Here is a 22,288-nt window from a genome sequence, read left to right on the forward strand (position 1 = left end):
GGAGATCCGGATCCGGAGCGGCTGAAAGGCGGAAGTGGAGGCCGGAGCCTGGGACACCGCCGGGGGGAGAGGAGCGGAGCCTGGCCGAGCCCCGGCCCCAAGTAACGCCGCCGCCCCGGAGCCGCCGTGAGTGTGCCTGTCCTGGGACCCAGTGTCTCGTTCGTGTTGAAGCCTCTCCGGGGCGGCCCTTCCTCCCGCCCAACCCTGGCTTAGGGGGATACTGACCCCTCCCCCGACCCGTAGCCCCCTCTTAAGGGGCTCCCCAGGCGTTGAGCCAAAGCGGGGGGGGATCTCTTCTTTCCTTCCCTTCCCTGCCCTTCGTGAGCCTTGGGAAACCCCTATGGCTGTCCTCTGGCCTGTCCCGGTCCGGTTGTGGGAGGGAGAGACCCTAAGTTCCTGTCCCTCTGCTCCCAGAATTGGAGGAATCTTTGTCAAGTGTGAAGGAGCCTGTCCCCCTTCTCTTTTAGAGGTAGCCAGGAGTGTTGTCTGTCGCCTCTCTTGTCCCCAGCCCGCCCTCACCCCCCGCCCCGTCCCGTCCCGTCCCACAAAAACAGTTGTCGCTCCAGCCCTAGAGGAATTTTATCTTGATTTCCTGGGGCTGGGGCGGGGTGGGGTGGGGGGGTCCTGGCTGAGACCGCTCCCACAACTCCTTAACTTCCTCTCTTTCCTCAAGCCGGAGAGCCACCCAGGATCTCAGCAGAGTTTAAAGTCTGGGTCACTCTTTAGGAATGAGCTGTCTTCTCCGTGCCTTGCCCCCTGAGCCCCCAGCCCTGTCCTCTGGTTGTGTTGTGTCGTTCTTTGAGTGTATCTCTGGCTCTTCCTGCCTCTGAACAATTTAGCTGAGGTTTGCTCAATCCTAGCTACAGATCACATAGATCAGGGTGGATCTGCCCATTCATTATCATCTCTCTCCCCTCCTCCTCCCCCCTTGCTGGAGTCTCAGCCCTGTCCTCCCAGAGCCCGTGAGTGGTTCCAGGCTGTCTCAGAGGGACTGCTCCTCTTGGAACTGCTGTCTGTTGGTCCTTAGAGAAGAGGAAAAAGACCAAAAATAAGGAGTCTGGAACTGAAGAGTCCTGGGCTATCTCTTTCCCACCCTAAACACACACGCTCACCTCCCTGATCAACAGGTCACACCACTTTTAGTCCTAGGGTCTATCTCCATTCCCTTCTGGGCTTGATCAAGTAAGTTGTAGATTGCAGAGGATTAACTTGATATCACAGTCGCACCTCTGGGTCCTTAATGTGCTAATTTTTGTAGCCCAAGGAATTCCCACACATGCCACAACGTGCTGATTCCCCCCACCTTTTCCGAGAGACAGCCCGTACTGACATCTGATCCTTGTCCCTTGCTTGGGACTTAGGTGTGTGAAATGGCTGCTGTCTCAGACCAAGCTGGGAGGTTCTTTGTTACGTGGCCAAAGTACAGGCCAGAGACTGCACCTTAATGAGAGCAGCCTGACTCTGAGGCCATGACTGACCCTTGCTATCTACAGTGGAGGAAGGGAGGGAAGACCATGCTATCTTTGGGAATTTCTGTAGCTCTTCAGTGTTCTGGGCCATCTTTACTGCCCTTGGATGCTACTTAAAGTTGTTTCGTCTTGAGATCTTTTTGACCTCTTCTGGACAATCACCAGTGTCTGACTCCTACAAACTTTTGAGCTAGACCTGGGATGCACTCCTTTCATTTTTTATGGAACAACAAAAAAAGTTTCTTGTTAGAGTCAGCAGTCGAATCACAAGCTCTCTCTCTCTGGACTTCTTTGGAGGGTTGTTGGAGACTTCTATGGCCAACCTAGTTTCTCTAATCTGGTCAGTCTGTGCCCCTACTCACCGGCCATTGGTCTCTGACCAAACTTACCTCCTCAGTAGTGGGCTGTAGTTTCTGGAACTCTTTGGGAGTCCCAGGATGAGGCTGGTCAGCCTTCCGAGGGGACCTTCTTTGTCTGGACTTGATCTCCCAGCTCTGATTCTAAAGCAGGCTTTTGAAGGAGAAGCTATCCCTTTCAGAGAGACAGGAAGGCACCAGTGCCCTGAGTGGTTAGGTGGCCACTTCTGGCATCCACAGATTATAGAGTCCAAGCAGAGATCTGACACTGCTTGGCAGAGAGGGAGGGCTGTGTGTGGGACAGAAGCCCCTCGCCTCTGATGCCCTTCCTCTCCTGCTTGCCTCTTACAACCAGTGGGTCTTTTTCTGCCTTTATACTATAGAAGGGTGGTAACAACTAATTTTTACAAATCAGTCTAAAGTTGCCAAGTTCTTTTCACATGTGTTCCTCACATGTGTTCCTGGGAGGTTGTGGGAATTGTATCTCCACTTTAGAGATGCTGCTGAAGGAATTTAAGTAGTTTGTCTTAGGTCACACAGTTAGAAAATGGTAGAGCTGGGTCTTGGGATTAGATGTGCCTCATCTTCCCTAATAGCGGGTCTTCCTTTGGTCTGTTTGTGGAAGGAATGGACATGCGGGTGAGCAAGCAGTGGCCCAGGTGCAGATTCTTTAGCCTCCTCATCAGTGGCACTCCTCCTCTGCTTCCGGTATTCTTCCCCAGCCCTACCCCACCCTCCTGTCTTCTTTCTCCTCTGCCTCTGGGGACCATGGCAGTTATGAGTCCCAAGTCAGTACTCTTCAGGGCCTGAGAGTTTGCTCACATCTGCATGCCATTAATTTCTTGGGAACCTGAAAGTCAAGATGGCTAGAAAATGAAAGTAAAAGTGAGTGGACTCAGGGGTCCCTCTAGGCAGGGTGGAGGGCACAGAGAACTGGTGGAGCTGGCCTCTGCTTAGCCCCCGCGATTCTCCTCTGGTGCTGCCTACTGCTTGCAGTGGGAAGAATGTGGCTGTCTACCAGGTGCTCCTCTCACTAGAATTTACATGGAAACACAGAGTAAGGTCAGAAATTTAAATTCAGCCCCACCAACCAAGTACATCTTAGAAAGACCCTTCTTCTTCTAACCCTTGCCTGGTAAACAGAGAGACGGTGTGGTGGGGTGGAAGGCACGAGAGCCTTAGAGTCAACCAGGCCTGAGTTGTCATCTGGACTCCCTCATTTACCAGTTGCGTGGCCTTGGGCTTGTTACTTGACCTCTCTGAGCCTCTCTTTCTTCCAGTGAAATGGAGATACAAAATATCTTGCTGAATTAGAAACAAAGGGTAAAGCTAGTCCATTCCCTGGCACAGGATAGATAATCACAAGGTCCATGGAGTTTTGAAGGTACATCATAATTCATCCCTAGGATTCTGATTCAACATTTCTACCAGTTTTCACTGTGATGCTCGGTGCTTTGATGGATGGTTCCCATACTGTCTTGTTCCATAGATGGTGAACAGAATTGTTGTGGGTTCTATTCCCATTTTACTGAAGAGAACGCTAAGACCATGACTGTGCTCCTCCCACTGGGGTTCTCAGACCCAGTGGATACTCAGAGCCACAGATCTTTGCATCTTCTAGGCACTTCGATCTTACTCAGTGTTCAACATTTTTATGCCAGAACAATCCTGGATCTATTATAGATTGGAATGCAAAGTTTGCATGTATTTAAGCTAAAACAGGAAACTTGAGGACGGTATTTTGATTGCAGCAGGCTGCTTTGGGTTCGATTCCCAGATTCCTGGAAGTTTGCATTTTCTCTCCCCCAACTTGAGCCGGGATACTTTTGTTGGGGCCATTTGAGAAACACCGATTCAGGTAGACTTTGTAAACTAGGATGTCCCCCAGCCCAGGTAATAGTGCTTTCAAGAGCCTTGGCAGGGGAGAATTGGAATATTTCTTAAGGAGTTCTCTGCATTAATAGCTTGGTTCTATAAAAGATTAGTTTTCAGAGTAAACATCCCCATCTCTTGTATATAGGAACAATAATCCAAATAAAAGCTAAACTTTTTGAGTTTTGCTTCCGATGTGCCAGGCACTCTCCTCTGATCCTCACAACAGCCCCAGGAGGAAGGTACTGCGTTCAGTCCCCAGGTTATGGTGGGGACTCCATAGTGAGTGGCAGAGCAGGGGGAGAAAGTCTGTGCTCGGATCCCTCCTCACCCTGTCTCTGGGCTAACTGTGTGCTCTTCCCTTTGCGTGGAAGGCCCTTCTCCACCTCCTGCCTGGGAGCAGCATCTCCCAGCTTTTCTCTCAAAGCGCAGTTGGAACATCACTTCCTCTGTGAAGCCTCCCCTCCCTTGAAGGAGGCTGAGGGCTTTTCTCTTCCCTGTGCTTTCCTCTCATTGCTCCTTGTCTGCCTCCTTGTCTAGTGTGTGAGCCCTGTGGGGGCACCGATCGTGTCCTGTTTTATCTCTGTGTCCAGTCCCACCGTGACACCCAGCATAGTAGGCTGTGGTTGTCCAAGGAAAGGGCAGACATTCAAACCTCCCCTTGAAGCAAACGCCCGCCCGTTTCCTCTAACATACACAACGCAGATGTGGTGAACCTGAGATTCACGCTCACGTCCCTCTGATCCCAAAGCCTGAGCCATTTCTTCGTCCATCCTCCGCAGAGTTGCTCATAGATAAGAGAGCGGACAGGTGAACAGGATGAACGCTACAGTACAGACGATATAGGGGGTAGAGACAGGTCACAAACTAAATTTCCAGAGGGTAGAGCTCTCTGTCCGGCACAGTTTCATCAGGAAAGGCAGCATGGCTTTGGCCATCCACGGTCTGCTGACCACCTTCCAGCATACGTGTACCTGGTCAGTGTGACCCCGCAGCCGTGGGTGGTGAGGCAGCACCGACCCCAGGTCAGAGCTGGGCAAGGGTCTATGGAAGTGAACTCAGCTCTGGTCCCTGGGTGCTCCTTTGCATATCTGCACAAGGCTCATTCTTGAATAAGGGTGGGCCTAAGAAAGGGGTGCCAGCAGAAAAATTGCAAAGGTAGTAGAGTTTTCTCCCAAACCTCCACACCTGGTTTGCACTGTGATTAACATCTTACATTACATTGTATACTTGTTGCAATTAATGAGCCAGTTATGATACATTATTATTAACTAAAGTCCATACTTTATTCACATTTCCTTAGTTTTTTTTTTTTTTAAACAATGATCAGACATTGATTCTTTTTTTAATTAATTAATTTATTTATTTTTGGCTGTGTTGGGTCTTCGTTTCTGTGCGAGGGCTTTCTCCAGTTGTGGCAAGCGGGGGCCACTCTTCATCGCGGTGCGCAGGCCTCTCACTATCGCGGCCTCTCTCGTTGCGGAGCACAGGCTCCAGACGTGCAGGCTCAGTAGTTGTGGCTCACGGGCCTAGTTGCTCCGCGGCATGTGGGATCTTCCCAGACCAGGGCTCGAACCCGTGTCCCCTGCATTAGCAGGCAGATTCCCAACCACTGCGCCACCAGGGAAGCCCCACGCATTTCCTTAGTTTTTATCTAGCGTCCTTTTTCCGTTCCAGGATCCCATCCAGGACACCACGTTACCTTTAGTTAGTCTTACCTGTAGTCATGTCTCCTTAGGCTCCTCTTAGCTGTGACAGTTTCTTAGGCTCTCCTTGATGTTGATGACCTTGAGAGTTTTGAGGAATATTGGTCAGATATTTCATAGCGTGTTTCTCAATTGGGATTTGTCTAATGTTTTTCTCATGGTTACACTGGGGCTATGGGTTTGTGGGAGGAAGACCTCAGAGGTAAAGTGCCATTCTCACCACATCATATCAAGGGTGTGTACAATTAGCGTGACTTACCACTGTCAGCGTCAGCTTTGGTCACCCGGCGGAGGCGATTTTTTTTTTTTTTTTTTTTGACTGCGCTGGGTCTTCATTGCGGTGCGTGGGCTTCTCAATGCGGTGGCTTCTCTTGTGACGGAGCACGGGCTCTAGGCGCGCGAGCTTCAGTAGTTGTGGCACGCGTGCTTAGTTGCCCCGCGGTATGTGGGATCTTACCGGACCAGGGCTCGAACCCGTGTCCCCGGCATTGGCAGATGGATTCTTAACCACTGCGCCACCAGGGAAGTCCTGAGGCAATGTTTGTCAGGCTTCTCCGCTGTCTCCCCTCCCCCTTTTTGTGCTGTCCTCCCTGGAAGGCAGTCCCTCTGTGCAGCCCACGCTTGAGGGGTGGGGAGTTACGCTCCTCTCCTCCAGGGCAGGGTATCTACATGAATTACTTGGAGTTCTTGTACACAAAAGATTTGTCTATCCTCCCCCATTTATTTATTCAATTATTTATATCACTATGAACTCGTGGGCATTTATTTTACACTTTGGTTTATAATCCAGTACTACTTCATTTTATTGTTCAAATCGTTCCAGCTTCGGTCATTGGGAGCTCTTTCAGCTCCCTTTGACCTACCCCCATCATCTTGGGGTTTTTTCGTTTTCATTTTTGTTAGCACTTCCTTACTTTTTGGCGCTACAAGATGCTCCAGGCTTACCTTGTGTATTTCCTGCCCTGGTCCTAGAATCAGCTGGCTCTCCAAGGCCACTCCCTTTTTAGTAAACGCTTCCTCTCAGTTACGTTGATATGGAGTTTTGTGGTTGGAGTTACGTTATTTCTCCTCTTGATGGTTAGTTGTAGTCACCGAAGCCTCCAGAGGTAGGTGAGGTAGAGCTGCGCCTGGGAAATCCACCCCTGGAGACTCCTGGGAGCTGACCCCAATGGCAGGCAGTTGCTTCTCCATACTTCTCCTACCTCTGCCTAATGCTTTTTGACTGATCCAAAAATGGTCGGATTTGGTATTTACTCTGGAGTTTACTATCCAGTTGGGAAGATGAGGTACATAATCGTTCAGTATTTCAGGTGCTAAGTTCTCCAGCTAAACCTTCCAGGTCTGGTAGGCGAGTCCATGTGGTCTGGGCCAGCGTTCTTTTGCTGCCATTCAAAAACGGACCTCCCCTTTGGGAGGGTTCATGCAGGGTTTGTGGCTCCAGGCAGGCTCAGGGCAGGCTGTCACTTTGAGCTGTGATCCTGAATCATTGAATAGCTTAAATCCTTCCGTTGTACTGTCATCCTTATGAAGATGTGTAACTTGAGCCCTGCTGGAAACACTAACTTGGGATCTTAACAGGAGTTGGTTTACAAGCCTCTTGCCTTCTATTCATAGCTCCGTGTGTGTCCCCTTCAGGTGGCTCTGTCAGAAGCATCCCAGGCGTGGGGGAGGGCGTGGGTGGCCTCCCTAACCCTGGCTGCTCTCCTAGTCATCAAATTGCTCTCCGAGCTGCTCCGAAGGCTGTGGTGATTAATGACACCAATTTCCAAACCTCTAGCATTTGCAGCCTTGTTTATTAAAAGGAACTCTGGTGTCTTTGTCAGCTCTCCTGGTCCTGTCCCCTCCCCCTCTCCACCACTGAACTCCTTCTTCCCTTTCCTGAAAGAGGCTTTGAAATGGAAGGAACGGCATTTGGGCTTTAAGATGTTTTGTGTTGTAGGGCTTTTTTTTTTTTAAAGAGTTCTTGATTTGCCTGGTTAGGGGCTTTAACTCATTGTTGATTTTTTTGGTTGGTGGTGGTCGTCCCCACCCTCCATTCTTGTGGCTTTGGAAGCCAGTCTCCAGAGAATACAAGGTTATGGTTGTTGACAGGACATAGGACATCAGCTGTGAGCTGCTCCTTTTTCTAGGGCACTGGTGAAAGTTGTTGTCTTAGTCTGTTTGGGCTGCTATACAAAATTACAACAGACTGGGTGGCTTATAAACAAGGAAATTTATTTCTCACAGTTCTGGAGGCTGGAAGTCCAAGATCAGGGGGCCCTCTTCCGGGTTGCAGATTGCCGACTTCTTGCTGTGTCCTCACATGATGAAAGGGGCAAGGGCGCTCTGAGATTCTCTTTTAAAAGGGCACTAATTCCAATCATGAGGGCTCTGCCCTCATGGCCTCACCTCCCAAAGGCCCCACCTCCAAATACCATCACAGTGGGGATTAGGATTTCAACATAGGCATTTGGGAGAGCGACAAAAATATTCAGACTAGAGCTGTTGTCCTATTCAGCATTCTCTCCAAATGAGGGGCACTGAGGAATGGGGTTCAGGGAAACTGGAAGCAAAAGCAATACGTGAATAAATAGTGTTTGAACGTTTACTCGAGGAATCCACTTCGTAGGGACTTCCCCGCCGCGAACATTTATTTATCGAGATCTTGCTCTGAACGAGGCCCTTTGCTGAGAGTCTTCGGTGCATCCTTTACCCAGCAGCCCTGGGAGATGGGTGGTGCTAATCTCTCTATTTTACACGGGAGGAGATGGGTTTAGTGACACAACACAGAGTCACCCTAGGAAGTGGTGGCTCCAGGACTTGAACTGAAGTTTGACTCCAGCACTCGTGCTCTTCACCCCTGTGTAGAAGGAACCTAAGAGGTCCTGTCTGGGGTGGCGAGGTGTCTCCTCCACTGGGCTATGGCTCTGTTAGGGGATCCAAACCGTCTGGCGGATGGATGTGTATTGAAGCCTTCAGCTGCCCCGTTCACTTGCCAGACCTAACCGGGCTGTACCTACATCGCAGGCTCGGTTCACCACATTTATGAACACCCACTGTGTGTCAGGTTTGATGTTATGTGCTGTTAAAGGGAAACCCATAGTCTGCCTTTGAGAATTTTGTAGCATGATCGTTTCATCTGCAGCATGCCCTTAGTTTCTCTCACTTTCTCATTCCCAACCCTCAAGCCCCCAAGTTCTTCAACCTCTTGCCACCCACAACAGTCATGAAAATTTGGGGCTATGAAGTAGAAGTGTGATTCATTCATCGAAACCTGTTGAGACCCATTCATTGCCTGATTTCTTCACTTCACCCTTCTACATTTTGTTCGACAAAAATTTAAGAAAGGAAACATCAGCCTAAAATATTGTTCTTTGGCACCCGGGCTCCTGAAAGCAGCCATCATCCCTCAGGTCCCACAGCAGGAACTTTGACCTTGTTTCTTGTTAGTTGGGCAGCCTCTGACCATAGCGTGTGTGGTGTCTGAGCAGGAGGAATTTGGTTTTGCTAGATCTGATACCTGATTCTCTTTTCCCCTGCTTGCCTCTGAAGCATGACCTCTGCCCTCTGCTCTCTGTTTAGGAGCTGAGGGCAAAACAAAGAGGGCGGTAACTTAAACTGACTTTTTTTTTTTTTTTGTAAAGACAGGAAGGGTTTGTGAGAGGTGTCAGTTGTTGGTATGAGTAGCTCGATAAACAGGTGTTGCTGATGATGCTGACTTTCAAGCAGAGGTTCTTGGAGTCTTTCTGGGCCTGGGGCGGCAGCAGCAGCAGCAGCAGCTGTGCGGGCTGGTACTCCTGGCCCCTGCAGAGACCGTCCCAAGACAGAGGGATCGATGGGCCCTGTATTGTTGAGATCCTGGTTAGCACCGTCTGAGGAAATAGTAACTGCATGAGCATAAACAGCTCAAACAGGGTAATCGTGAGGCTTGTGGGTCAGCTGGTCTCCTACAGCCGTCCTGACTGCCTTCCACGTGACCTGTGCTCCGTCCTGGGGCCGTGGCACGTATAGGTTGTGGCCAGGGAAGAAGCTGAGCCTTGTCCAGCTCTCTCTGTGTTCTACCTGGCACCAGCAGGTGATGAGCTGGGGCGGTGGGGGGGAGGTGAGCCACCACACAGCCTTGGTCCCATCCCCCCCGCACCCCGTACCCCGTACCCCGTACCCTGTAGCTGGATGCGTGTGTGGGTTTGTGCCACCGAAAGTGCCAAACTTCAAATTGGGCTTTTGCTTGAGGCCTCTTAGAGAGCTGCCCTACATGGGGCCGGAGAGTCTGCCACAACCTTGCTGGCTGAGGTGTGCTGAGCCGGAGGCCAGGCCCTCTTAGGGAGATAGGCTCTTAGGAGTAGCACTCGTAGGGCCGAGAGCCCCCCGGCGCCTCTTCGAATCAGTAGGCAGCACGAGCCTTGCCAGGTGCAGCTGTAGGCAGACCGCTGTCCGGCTGGCTTTCCCCATGACCCCGCCACCCAAGCGCCAGGCTCCTCTGTGGCCAGCGGGGCCGGTGAATGAGAACCCTAGAGCTGCCCCTGAATCCCGGGGCCCTTCCACGGATGGTACGGGCGGCCACACCGGCCAGGCTGTGTCAGCAGATCCCTGTAGATAAGCCCCTGCCCCCCAGCAGCCTTCCTCCCCGTGGGCACAGGAAGAGAGGGACTGGAGGTTTTCCTCCTGGGCCTGAAAGTTAGCGCTGACTCTGCTTCTCCGCCTCTCCAGGGAGCCCGTCTGTGGTTGAGAGCTGAGAAAGCAGTTTGGAGATCGGAGAAGGATTTCTTGGTGCTCTTGCTGGGGCAGGGCCCCCGGAGGCTGGGGGTCTGTCCTCAAGAGTGGCTTCCACCCAACTCGGCCTGGCATCTATGCTGAGCGACACAGCCGGTCTTCCCAACAAGGGAGAGGGCTGCAGGAGCAGCTGTGCTCTGTCCTGGCTGCTCCTGGCACAGCTCCAGGTTCAGCCCGGACACCGGGCAAGGACCACTCGGTCATGTGTATCCAGGGTTTAAGCCTCTTGGTGCCCCTGCACACTGGCCCCTTTTGCAGGTGTTGGTGGAGTTTGTGGACTCCATGCTCACAGGCCTCACTGTGGTGCAGGAGTCTAGGCACTCAGCCCCAGTAGAGTCTTACTGTTGAAAGGGGAGTGAAGTGAAACTGCTCCCAGTTAAGGGAGTTGGGTGGGCTGGGGCAGATTTAAGGGCCTGCCCCAGCGGTAGGGGGCCCCTCTCACTCTCAGTCCCCCTCTGGGATGATTTCCCTCCCTTCCCCCTAGAAAGGGAGTTGTCTTGCTGTGGCTCTGTAAAGGCAGCATACCCTTCCTCTCCTGCTGCCATCTCCCCTAAGCCCCCTACTTACTGGTGGGAAGAGGCTACAGCCCTGGCCCGACACATCCCGTCAGCGTTCTCCCCAAATCTCAACCTGCACTGTTAAGCTTCTGGCTTCCAGGGCCCAGCTTCTTCTGTGACACGCTCCAGGTGAGACACAGGCTCTCTGTGTGGCAATTCCGTAGTCCTGGTCACACGGGAAGACACCCCTCTCTTTGATTCCACCCCTAAACCCCTTTTCCCTCTGCAGATACGCTCTGGACTGGTTGGGGAGTGCAGAGCATCACACCATCATAACCTCTTTCTCCCTGCTGAAAAGACTTAAGCGTCGGCTTCTCTTTTTACTATCATGAAGCTTTAAACAACTTTAAAATTCTTTAGCTCACAGTTAAGTACAAACAATAAATATATTCTTAATATGTATGCAGCAGGCACATTTGTTTATGCTGAATCCTGCTATCTTGCCCCTTATTTGTTTGGGTATCTTTGTTCTCTTTTGGTCCTCTTCTAATTCAGACATCATCTTTTTCATAGTCTTTTTTTTTTTTATGACTGCATTGGGTCTTCGTTGGTGCGCATGGGCTTTCTCTAGTTGCGGCGAGCGGGGGCTACTCTTGCCGTGCACGGGCTTCTCATTGCGGTGGCTTCTCTTGTTGCGGAGCACAGGCTCTAGGCGCGCGGGCTTCAGTGGTTGCGGCACACGGGCTCAGTAGTTGTGGCTCGCGGGCTCTAGAGCGCAGGCTTCAGTAGTTGTGGCGCACGGGCTTAGTTGCTCCACGGCATGTGGGATCTTCCCGGACCAGGGCTCGAACCCGTGTCTCCTGCATTGGACTACTGTGCCACCAGGGAAGCCCCTTTTTCACAGTCTTTACTCTGAATTTTTTTATACTAAGACAGAAAATATTTTATGTACAGGGGAGCTAGATTGGTATCATATATCTAAGCTTTAATTTTTCATTGCTGTATGCAAAATTCTATACCAGCAGCATTTTTAACCTTTTCATTGACATGTAACTTACATACAGTGAAGCTTACAAATCTTTTTTTTTTCTAATAAATAAATGTATTTATTTATTTTTGGCTGCGTTGGGTCTTTGTTGCTGCGTGCAGGCTTTCTCTAGTTGTGGTGAGCGGGGGCTACTCTTCCTTGTGGTACGCGGGCTGTTCACTGCAGTGGCTTCTCTTGTTGCGTAGCACGGGCTCTAGGCACGCACGGGCTTCAGTAGTTGTGGCTCGCAGGCTCTAGAGCGCAGCCTCAGTAGTTGTGGCTCACGGGCTTAGTTGCCCCGCGGCATGTGGGATCTTCCCGGACCAGGGCTCGAACCTGTGTCCCCTGCATTGGCAGGCGGATTCTTAACCACTGTGCCACCAGGGAAGTCCCGAAGCTTACAAATCTTAAGTGCATTTTTACATTTGTAGACGTCCATGTATCTACTTCCCAAATCAAGATACAGAACTTTTCCATCCAGCAGCGTGTTTTTAAATTTGATACAAACTCCTTTTCCCATAGTTAAAAGCCGTATTTTATTAAAGCATAGACGGAAGGTGGTGGCCTCATTATTCTTAGTGGATGTGATGACGTTATTAATATTCTTGGGTTTTCTATCTCTGATGGTGGAGCCTTGCTGGAGTTATGAGTCCTGGGCTCGGGCTCTGCCACCACCTGGCTGTGACCCTGGGCAGGTCACCTCACCTCACCTCACCTCCATCTCCTTCTCTGTAATTATGAAGAGGAGTTTTGCACTTTGACAACCAGTGAGTCAAAGCTACTTAGTTAGGCTCTTAGTAGTATAACAACCCTGCCGTTCGTTAGAACCTCATCTTCAGGGGGGTACTGTACCATGCACACTATGTGTTGTTTCACTTAACAACTCTGTGTGATTGGTATTAAGTAATACCATTTTATAGATAAGGGACTGAAGCTGACAGCTGGTCACTCATCTGCCTTGGCCAAGGTCACTCAACTAATAAACGGTGGAGCCAGGCTTTAACCAAACCCAGTTCAGCCTCCCAAGTCCTGACTGCTAGTTGTGCTAGGAAGGAACGTGGGGACCTCATGGGGCTCTTGGCTTGTGTTGCTTCAGATTCTTCTTTCCTCTGTCTCTGCAGCCAGCTCGAGGCCTGCGTAGTCCTGCTGTGAGTCTGCCCTGTGGTCCTGGGTGCCAGTAGTGGTGGTTTTCCCCTTTGAGGACGAGCTGTGTTCTTGAGTCTATGGGTAAATCATCTCCCCTGCTGTTCTGAGCGTTTTAATGTCTTCCACCTTAGCTTTTGAACCTAATTACCTCTCCTGTGTCCCCTGATTTGTTCATTTATTCTCTTTAAGCTAACAGGTTGCTTCTGATGTCCTCTTGCCGAACTCTCAGGGTGTTAAATATTCAGGAATGCTTTTATCCAGAGTAAAGTGTAGCTGAGGAGCCACTGGCCAGAAGCGCCTCCAGGGGCCCTGGGCGGGCTTGCTGGGCTCTCAGCACCACGCCCTCCCCCTCCTCTCCCTGTCCTGGTCCCAGGCGGCCCCAGGCTAACCTTGAGTGAGCAAGTCTAGAGCAGACCAGCCTCTGGCCAAAACGAAATCTGGTTGGTTTCGTTAATCTGCTCACTATCCAAGCTGTGCCGGGACTCTCAGCTAGAGGAAGTCTCCGAAGCAAACAGGAAGCACGAGAGACACCCACCAGCTGGAATTGCTCACTCTTTACCAGAAGGACAAAGAGTATGAAGTGGGTGACTTCATGGATTAGAGAAGAGAAAGGTGAACATTTCGAGTGGAGGCTGGGGGGAGGGGCGACATTCCAGCAGCATGTCGCATCTTGGAGAAGGCTTCAGGTGTTGAATAAAGCCAAGAACCCGTCTCCGTCCCCAGCCTCATCCACCTGGATTGTCCACGGTACCCATCTGGGGGGCGCCTTTCTGTTTCTCACATTCCTCCCTCCTTCCTGTGTCAACTGCAGCTCTTGGGCTTAAATCAGCCTCCTAGAATCACTTGGGGATTATTTTATTTTATTATTTTATTTTTTTTGGCCGCGCCGCACGGCTTGTGGGATCTTAGTTCCCTGACCAGGGATTGAACCCGGGCCCTCAGCAGTGAAAGCTCCCAGTCCTAACCACTGGACCACCAGGGAATTCCTGGGGAACTTGTTTTAAAAACATTGATTTCTGGGCTGCACCTCTAGAGAGTCTAGATTCAGTTGGTCAGGCTTATTCTCTAAACGCCCTGGGTGATTCTGATGAAAAAAAGTTTGAGACCCACTGACCTACAGTGTCCAGAGCAAGGAAGAGCAGCGTCCTGCTCTTCTTTCCTCTTTCTCTCCCCCCTTGGCCCCAGGATGGGCTGGGCGTGTGCCCATTATGCCTGTTCACGGGCCAGAGTGTTTAGGAGCTCTGATCCCTTCTGCCCTTTCGTGTGCCCCGTGGGGAAAGGTATAGGATGCCCCCATCCTCGAATTCTCTCCTGTTTCCCGTGAAGACGTGAGGTTGGGAGTGATGCTTGTTCTCGTGGCCTCTGAAGAAACCAGGTTTCTGATTTGGAGCGTGGCGGAGGGGGTCATGGCAAGGAGGGGCCCTCGAGGTGCTGCTCTACCCATTTCAGCAGCTTCATGAAAATATCCGGGAGGAAATTCATCCCACTCGTGTGTTTTTCCTGGTGCTGGAGAAACTGGTTTTTAAAAATATATATATATTTTTTGCCTATTCTGTATCTTATAAGGAACTTTGACCACAGCTTTAGCTCTTAAAGAGAATTGGATTTTGGTCTGAAAGAAGGCTTTTACTGGGGACTTCCCTGGCGGTCCAGTGGTTAAGGCTCCGTGCTCCCAATGCAGGGGTCACGGGTTCGATCCCTGGTCGGGGAACAAAGATCCCTGCAAGCCACGTGGTATGGCCAAAAATAATTATTAAAAAAAAACGAAGACTTTTACTGTGCCATTCTGGGTTATAATTCCATCATTTGACTGCGCCTGTGGGTAATTCTAGCTGCTGGTTCAGGAGGAAAGATTCCCACAGTGGGCTTGCCTCCCCCAGACAGCAGGCAAGCTCAGTGAATTCACCTTTACCACCTGCCAGGGGCTCCGTCTCTGATTTCCCAGTCTTGGGAGGGGAGGACATAGGGCTTCCTGGGGCTCTGAGTGTGGCCTTTGCCTGTCTGAGGCACCTCCATGTCTCCATGTGCCCTTCATGGCAGAATCAACTTCCTCTGTGCTTTATTGTCTGGGAAGGTTCAAGACCTCTGCTCACGTGATCACTAAGTGGGTCCAGGAAAACCACGAGGCAACAGGCCATAAAAAAATGCTGTGTGTGCCTGCTCAGGTATCTGTGGAAGGCAGGACCAGCATCCAGGCAGAACATGTCACCAGGCAGTTTGCGCCAGGCGGAGCACCTAACAGCGCTTAAGAAATGCAGACACAGGCCCTTCTCCAAACCTTCATCGGATCTCCGGGGGCTGGCTGCACAGCTGATTTTGTTGTGCAGACAGGGTTGAGAACCGCTGCATGAAAGTTATTTGTCTCTTCTGGCTTGTTTAAAAAATCAGATTCTGGGCAGGTTTGGAAACCCACTGGTTTGATACGGACGAGACTTAGATGTTACCTCTGTTTTTCTTGACTTGTAGATGCTGGTTACCTCCTACCCCAGTGGCCCTCAGCCCCAGCTGCTTTGGTTTTCTTGGAATCAGAGTCTTCACCTCTGTTCCCCTCACCCCACTCATTCATACCTCCTTCTCCAGTGCCCCAGCCACACTCTGTTGCCCGGCCAAGATTATGTGTCACGTGGATTCGTGGTAATAACCAACCTGTAATTCCATCGTGGTTTCCCATCATTGCTGTTGCCTGGCCTGGCCCTGGGCGACTCCTCCCACTGGTGGCAGGAATACACAGGGACTACAAGATCACTGTGACTGTCAGCCAGAGCCAGCCCTTGCTGGGCCAGCAAAGCTGCTGCCACAAAAAGAGTCTCATTCACCCAGCAGCCCGAAACCAAACACAGAGGGTGGGCGTTGCCTCCACCGTTCTTCCTACAGCCGGGAGGATGGCTGGCGTCCAGGCTCCGTCACCATGTGCTGGGTGGCCTTGAGCAGGGCATTTAACACCTGAGCGCAGGCTGTTTATCTGAAAAATGGGAGATGGTTTTAAAGCTTAAAGGAGGTAATGGTTGTGCAGTTGTTCAGTAAATGTTAGCTGTCTCTGAAAATCATTTCATTTGGTGAGTGCTCTTTGAATTCCCTGTTTGTCCAGAACATAGAGAGGAAGACAGCAAAGAAGCCAAAAGCACAGACCTCACCTCAAGGGCCATGGTGTAGAATCTTGCCAACATCATTGACCGGGGTGAAAAGAGAAAGCATCTTAAACTATAAAATATTTCAAAACTGGCATTTCTTGTCACTAATTGAGATTCCACCCCCCCCCCCCGCATGCTTCCTTCCTTGTACTCTTGGGGAATAGGTGGCCCCCGCTTCAAACCTCTTTTCCTTTAGTGACGTCCAGAAAGGAAACTGTTGTTCCTGGTTAGTGAATCACTCTTCCTGAAGCTCACTTTTTAAATGAGTTGCTGGGAGAACTTGGACGTGGAGAAACGATTTGAGGTTGCACAAAGCAAGGCCTCTGTGCCTGCTTCTCACATGAGCACAGACCATTGCTTCCCACAAATGTTCCCCTCTTCATTCACACCCCGTCCTTTGACTGTCCGGGAACACGCTCCCCGCGCTCAGGGGCAGGTCAGGGCTGTCTTGCTCCGAAGACCCTTCCTGCATAGACTCTATTCTGCGCAGGGCAGTCTCATCCAAACCTTTTCTTCTCAGCTTAGGTTCAAATGCCGCACAGCGTATTTAGGACACAGTACCTACTCACAGTGCTCGTTTGTCAAACATTCTGTGTACGTTCTGATACCTTTTAGTATAAGTCTTCTAGAGGCTTCTGGAGATAGCCTCCTCATCCTTAGCAGTTCCAAAACTTAAAAAAAAAAAAAAAGTTGGCGCCTCCGAAGGTACCACTGACTGAGTGACTAAGATGTCAGTGCAGGAACACCAGCTGCCGGGTGTGCAGGTCTTGGTCTTGGTACCTGTGTTTGTCTCCGCCCTCCCACACCTCCCCCTCGTCCTCCCTCAGCCCTGCCTCTGCCAGTGGAGAATGGAACTGAGGTCTCTATTTAAAAGGGAAATTTGGCAGCTGTTCTGACTGCCAGCAGAGCTCGCTGGCTGTGGTGTGTGTTTGGTTTTGTGTGTGTTTGGTTTTTTAATGTGTGTGAGACTTCTGGCCCATCAAAAATGAGAGAGCTGGGGGGAAGAGGCTCAGGATGAGGGAGTGAAATAAGGCTTTGATTCCAGCCTCACACTGAGACCGGAGATGGCAGGACAAAATGGCTCTTTTGATAACGACTTGCACCTGGCCAGGCCCTGGTCCCTGAGTGCCCACGAGGTTGGCCGAGCACCTTGTCTGAGGAGCTTTCCACCGGGACTCCCCGTTCCCTGGTTGGCCTCACCACCCACTCTGGCTTTGCACAGAGGCAGGCTGTGATCTGAGCTACCAGACCGCAGGTCCACTGTTTGTTGAGCTAGATCCTAGCGTCTCCTGAGCCATTTTTTGGTACCCTGTGTTGCCTGTTGACTTAACTGTCACCAGGCTGGCATATGCCCATTCCTCTCCTGTGGGTGTTTATTTGTATGTGAATGTACATATCTGGGGATGGGAAGTCAGTGTGTTTGCTCAGAACTGTGAGCCTAGAGTTGGGAGACCACTTTTCCCTTTACTGTCGGACGCCCGTAGGGCCAGGAGATGTGTGGTACAGCCTAGTTAGGGCTCGTGTCCTAACTTGCGGAGAAGCCGGGCAGGGGGTTAGGGAGAGGGGAGGCAGTCAGCCAGGTCATCAGGGCAGGGCAGTGACCTGTGGTTTAGGAAGGGCTCACTGGGTGGCAGTCTTTGGCCTAACCCAGCACTTCGGATTTCTCCCTTGCAGTTGGAGGCCCCTCCCCACTAAGTGCCTCTTTGCACAGCACTGGCCCCCGCCCCCACGCTCACCGGCACCACTGCAGCGGGACGGGCCATGGCGGGTCGGGGAGGTGCAGCACGACCCAACGGACCAGCTGCTGGGAACAAGATCTGTCAGTTTAAGCTGGTCCTGCTGGGGGAGTCCGCAGTGGGCAAATCCAGCCTCGTCCTCCGCTTTGTCAAGGGTCAATTCCACGAGTACCAGGAGAGCACAATTGGAGGTGAGTGGGCCCGAGGGAGAGGGGGTGGCCTCAGGGAAGTCGAAGAGACGCCTTGGCGTTGAGAAGGGAAGCTGACTGCCCAGAGGCTAAGCATGCCTGGGGCAGCAGCACCTCGCCTCATCTGGGCCCTGGAATCAAACCCAGCAGCTGGTCTCCATGTCAGAGTCCCAACAAGCATCTAGTGGGAATTAGCTGAGAGTCGAAAACTGCCTTCCTCTCCTGGTTCTACCTCTTGATTTCTTTGTGTGGCCCCGGGTACACCCTTCCACTGGCCTGGGGAGGGAGAGGTTGCGTCTGCCTCTCTGAGGGTTCTTCTTACCGCTGCCAGGCAGTGCATCTACCCCGGCCTCCCCCACGTTCCAGAATGGGGAAATGGCCTCGTGAGTGGGCTGGTGTTTCTGAAGCTGCCCTTTACCCCTTCTTGAGCTCAGAGCCCGTCATTGATTTCCCAGTGGTCAGCATTTAGCACGTGAGGGTCTGGACTCAGCCTCCTGCCTCAGTGCCAGTACACACCCCGAGGGGCTGGGGCCGACCTTGGGCTTGAGTCATCCTTTTTCTACCCTCTTGGTTGGTAGGAGGTTTCCAGGCAGCTGGAAACAAAATAGGCCGTGTCAGCAGTCTTCTGCTGCCTCCTCAGCACTCGAGTCAGGAGCTGGAGAGGGGAAGTGAGGCGGTGCCCCAGGCCCCTGGGGGGGGGGGAGGGCCGACACGGAGAGCGGGCTTCCTGCACAGAGCCGTCGGGATCCTCTCCTGGGACTCCCACCTGCCAGTCCCAGCTGCGGGACTCCTTTGAAGCACGTGCACAAGTGCCGTGTGTTCCCCTGCCTCCTCAGGCCAGGGATGGGGTCACTGTGTTCCCTGAAGGTCGAGCCAATCAGGAATAAAGTCGAGGGCAAAGCCGAGGGTGGCGGCTAGCCAGCGTGCCTGGAGGTGGCAGGGGCGGTGGGAAGCCGGCCACCCAGCCCCCGCCTGGCAGTAGCACGGCGTGTACTTCAGTCTTCCCCAGCGTGGCTGAGTGTGTGTGAGTGTCCTCAGGACACCGAAGGCCAGCGGTGCTCCTGGGCTGGAGCAGACAGAGGGACTAGGCCTGTTCTCTGAGCGGAGGGAGGAGGAGGAGGAGCGTGGGCCCACCCTTTTGTGCTTGGAGCCAGGTTTCTCCTAGACTTTCCCTTTCCTGCCCGTTGCCGCTGTCCTTCAGAGAGGGCTCCTGAAATGGCTGAAGTACAAGCAGGCTTCCCTTCTCCTCCCACTCTTGCCTGGCTGGGTCTGTAAAGCCAGTGCAACCCCCAGCCCCCTCGACTCAACAGAAGCGCCCGCTCCGCCTGCCTTGCTCGGCTGCTCTGGCCGCCGGGTTGGGGGTTTTCGGGCTTCTAAGTGCCAGAGCCCGGATGGCACAGTGCAGATACGTGAGGGTGTCTCCTCGGCCCCTCTGCACCTGGTAACACTGCCCTCCCTCTTCCAGCGGCCTTCCTCACACAGACCGTCTGCTTGGACGACACAACAGTCAAGTTTGAGATCTGGGACACAGCTGGACAGGAGCGGTATCACAGCCTGGCCCCCATGTACTATCGGGGGGCCCAGGCTGCCATCGTGGTCTACGACATCACCAACACAGTAAAGATTTTCCCTTGCTTCTAGACCCTTTGTTCCTGAATGGGGGGTGGGCACATTTCCTCTGGTGTTTGGGGGTGTCTCGCCAGAATCTTCAGGGTGGTGACATCTTAGACACCTCGGCTCTGCCAGTGCCAGCTTCTCCAGTGAACAGCCCTGGGCAGAATGCCTGCTCCGTCCTGTTGACGCTCTGGCCCTGTCTCCCCAGGATACGTTTGCAAGGGCCAAGAACTGGGTGAAGGAGTTGCAGAGGCAGGCCAGCCCCAACATCGTCATCGCGCTCGCGGGCAACAAGGCCGACCTGGCCAGCAAGAGAGCCGTGGAGTTCCAGGTGGGGGACGGACCAGGCTCGGGGGGAGGACGAGTCAGCTCCACTCGGCTTCCCCAGGCTGCTCGGGCTTTGTGAAGGGCTGCGTTGGGCGGCAGCAGGGGAGCTTCTGTTTGCTGTCCCCTCACGGCTCGAGCATGGGCCTAAAGGGGATGCCATCCACCACTCCGCCTTCTCTGTCAGTGGTGGTGGGGTGTGTGTGCATATGGATAGCAGAAGCTTCAGCTAATTTTTTCTATGAACTGGCTTTTTAACGAAACGGTGAAAAAGACAGACTTTTTCAGGTAATATGTGCACATAGGAGATTTTAAACAGCACAAGAAGGTATACAGGATGTAATTTGGGTCTCTGACCCTAGAAACTCAATCTCCCTTCCCCCAAGTTCCTCGCAGTTTCTTGTCTTTCTGGAAACATGCACAAGCGTATGAATCCCTTTCTTTACATACTATATACTTAACTTTTTTACCCCTCCCCACCCGATGGACTTCTAGGTTGTGTGTAATTGCAAAAGACTGGAAACAGTGCCATAGTCGACATCCACATACTTTTGTCCAAATGTGCAAGTGTATTTGTAGGATAGCTTTCTAGAAATATTTCCTAGCCTAGTGATTTTGAAGAGCAAGAAGGCAGAATGGGCCTATGGAGACCTGAGTCAAACTTCTGCCGACGTGTGTGAGCTGAGAGGTGCTGTATGTGAAGTGGGGAACTCAGAGCAGGGGAGCCTTAGGCCTGAAAACCCCTGTGTTGTCTCTGTTGTGTGGAAGACACTGTGATCAGGGAAGATTTTTATCCTGGGCCTCAGCCCCTGCCAACTGTCAGTGTTTCCCTCCCACCCACTTTCTCACCTCCATCCAAATCAGGAAGCACAAGCCTATGCAGAGGACAACAGTTTGCTGTTTATGGAGACGTCGGCAAAGACTGCGATGAACGTGAATGAAATTTTCATGGCAATAGGTAAGTTGCCTCGGCTCCCCTCCTGCAACCAGGGTGTGTTACTTGCCTGCTGTTCTATGGTAGGTCTGTGGGGTCCCTTCACCAACAGATCTTTTACCATTTTTGATACTTTGATAAAATTGTTTTCTTTTTCATCTGACTCTCAGATATAGATAGCTCACTCCAGAAGTTTCTAAAGCCTGGGCCAAAGTCTCACCACTTCACTTCCTGACCCTGCAGCGTACCACCCACCTAAAGCTGTACATCACCAGCCCCCTACCCACTTCTTAGGATTTTTGGGGGGCTCATTTGGCTCTAGAGTCATCCTGTGTGGGTTTGAATCCTCGCTCTACCACTTACTAACTCTGTGGTCCTGGGCAAGTTATTTAACCCCTCTTTGCCTCAGTTTCCTGAAAGACCCAAAATGTACTTGGCACATAGAACACACGTCCATCAGGATGTTGGTTATCACTGATTGGGTGGTACCCAAGTGGACTTGGGAGAGTACTAGGGTTCCCCCACAAACACCCATCTTCTCCCTCGTCTCCCAAACAGCTAAGAAGCTTCCCAAGAACGAGCCCCAGAATACAGCTTGTGCTCCGGGCCGGAACCGAGGAGTGGACCTCCAGGAGAACAACCCTGCCAGCCGGAGCCAGTGCTGCAGCAACTGAGCCCCCCTTACCTGCCCACTGCCCCCACCTCCTCCGCCTCGACGACCCGACTGGAATCCACTCTAACCAATCGCACTTACCGACTCGGGCCACCACTGGGGGGCAGGGGGAGGGGCCCACCATGGTTTCTCCATATCATTTTGATCATAGGCCGGAGTGAGTTATTCCACCTGCACCTTTCTGTACAAATACTAATTCAATTTTAAGTCTTAAGTCACTTTTTTAATATATATGATCTGCTCTTCCCACTTCTCCCCTTTCTACTGCTCTCCCACTCTTCCTTTGCCGGTAGTAGCCACGTGCCCCTGTTCCGCCCACCCTGGTGTATGGGGTGGCGGGGGTTGGAGCAGTTACCCTTCTTTCCCTCTTGCTGATTAGCGGGCTCAGCAAGAGCATCCATATCCTTACTGTGTTGGGAGTGCGCTTCGTTCTGGGTGATGGGGCAGGCCCTAGGGGCCAGGGAAGGGGGAGGCAGCTCTTCCCTCAGCTGGCTGTCATCAGGCTGCAGCGTCCCCTCCCCACCCCCTGACTCACAGCTGGGAGAGAACCCACAGCGTTACCACAGCATTATTGTGACAGCCACGAACCCATTGCCCACAGCCCCCTTCCCCCTCGTCCTTGGTCACCCTGACCTCTGGCTCTGAGCCCTGTTCTGACCAAATCACAATGATGAGTATTTGGGGGTGGGTGGGTAAGGGGGGTAGTGGGAGGGGATGGAACCAACTTTTTCTGTATTTTGTATTGTATGTTTTCTTCAACATGTAACCAATCAGTATCTTGTCAATATAGTCAGCCGATCGATCGACCTCCCGCTTGTCTTCCTTGTCTTTCTCTGGCAGAGTTTATCAGACCGTAGCCTCTC

At 52.0% G+C, this 22,288-nt stretch overlaps 1 protein-coding gene across 1 annotated transcript; it reads left to right on the plus strand.

The window, feature by feature from the left end:
• Nucleotides 1–22,231, plus strand: RAB5C (RAB5C, member RAS oncogene family). The gene is made up of 6 exons (XM_061176003.1): nucleotides 1–126; nucleotides 17,631–17,883; nucleotides 19,346–19,497; nucleotides 19,703–19,825; nucleotides 20,683–20,776; nucleotides 21,311–22,231. The coding sequence occupies exons 2-6, from the start codon at nucleotides 17,718–17,720 to the stop codon at nucleotides 21,424–21,426; spliced, it is 651 nt and encodes a 216-aa protein (XP_061031986.1). The 5' UTR covers nucleotides 1–126; nucleotides 17,631–17,717; the 3' UTR covers nucleotides 21,427–22,231.
• The last annotated feature ends 57 nt before the right edge of the window (nucleotides 22,232–22,288 follow it).

The sequence above is a fragment of the Eubalaena glacialis genome, chromosome 19, assembly GCF_028564815.1.
Source record: "Eubalaena glacialis isolate mEubGla1 chromosome 19, mEubGla1.1.hap2.+ XY, whole genome shotgun sequence".
Classification (NCBI taxonomy): domain Eukaryota; kingdom Metazoa; phylum Chordata; class Mammalia; order Artiodactyla; family Balaenidae; genus Eubalaena; species Eubalaena glacialis.

Bases quoted from the DNA above. Each gene is read 5' to 3' on its own strand.
- RAB5C (XM_061176003.1), top strand. From the start codon at position 17,718: ATGGCGGGTCGGGGAGGTGCAGCACGACCCAACGGACCAGCTGCTGGG. The intron at 17,884-19,345 runs GTGAGTGGGCCC...TCCCTCTTCCAG, and splicing joins CCAGGAGAGCACAATTGGAG to CGGCCTTCCTCACACAGACC. The intron at 19,826-20,682 runs GTGGGGGACGGA...CATCCAAATCAG, and splicing joins AGAGAGCCGTGGAGTTCCAG to GAAGCACAAGCCTATGCAGA.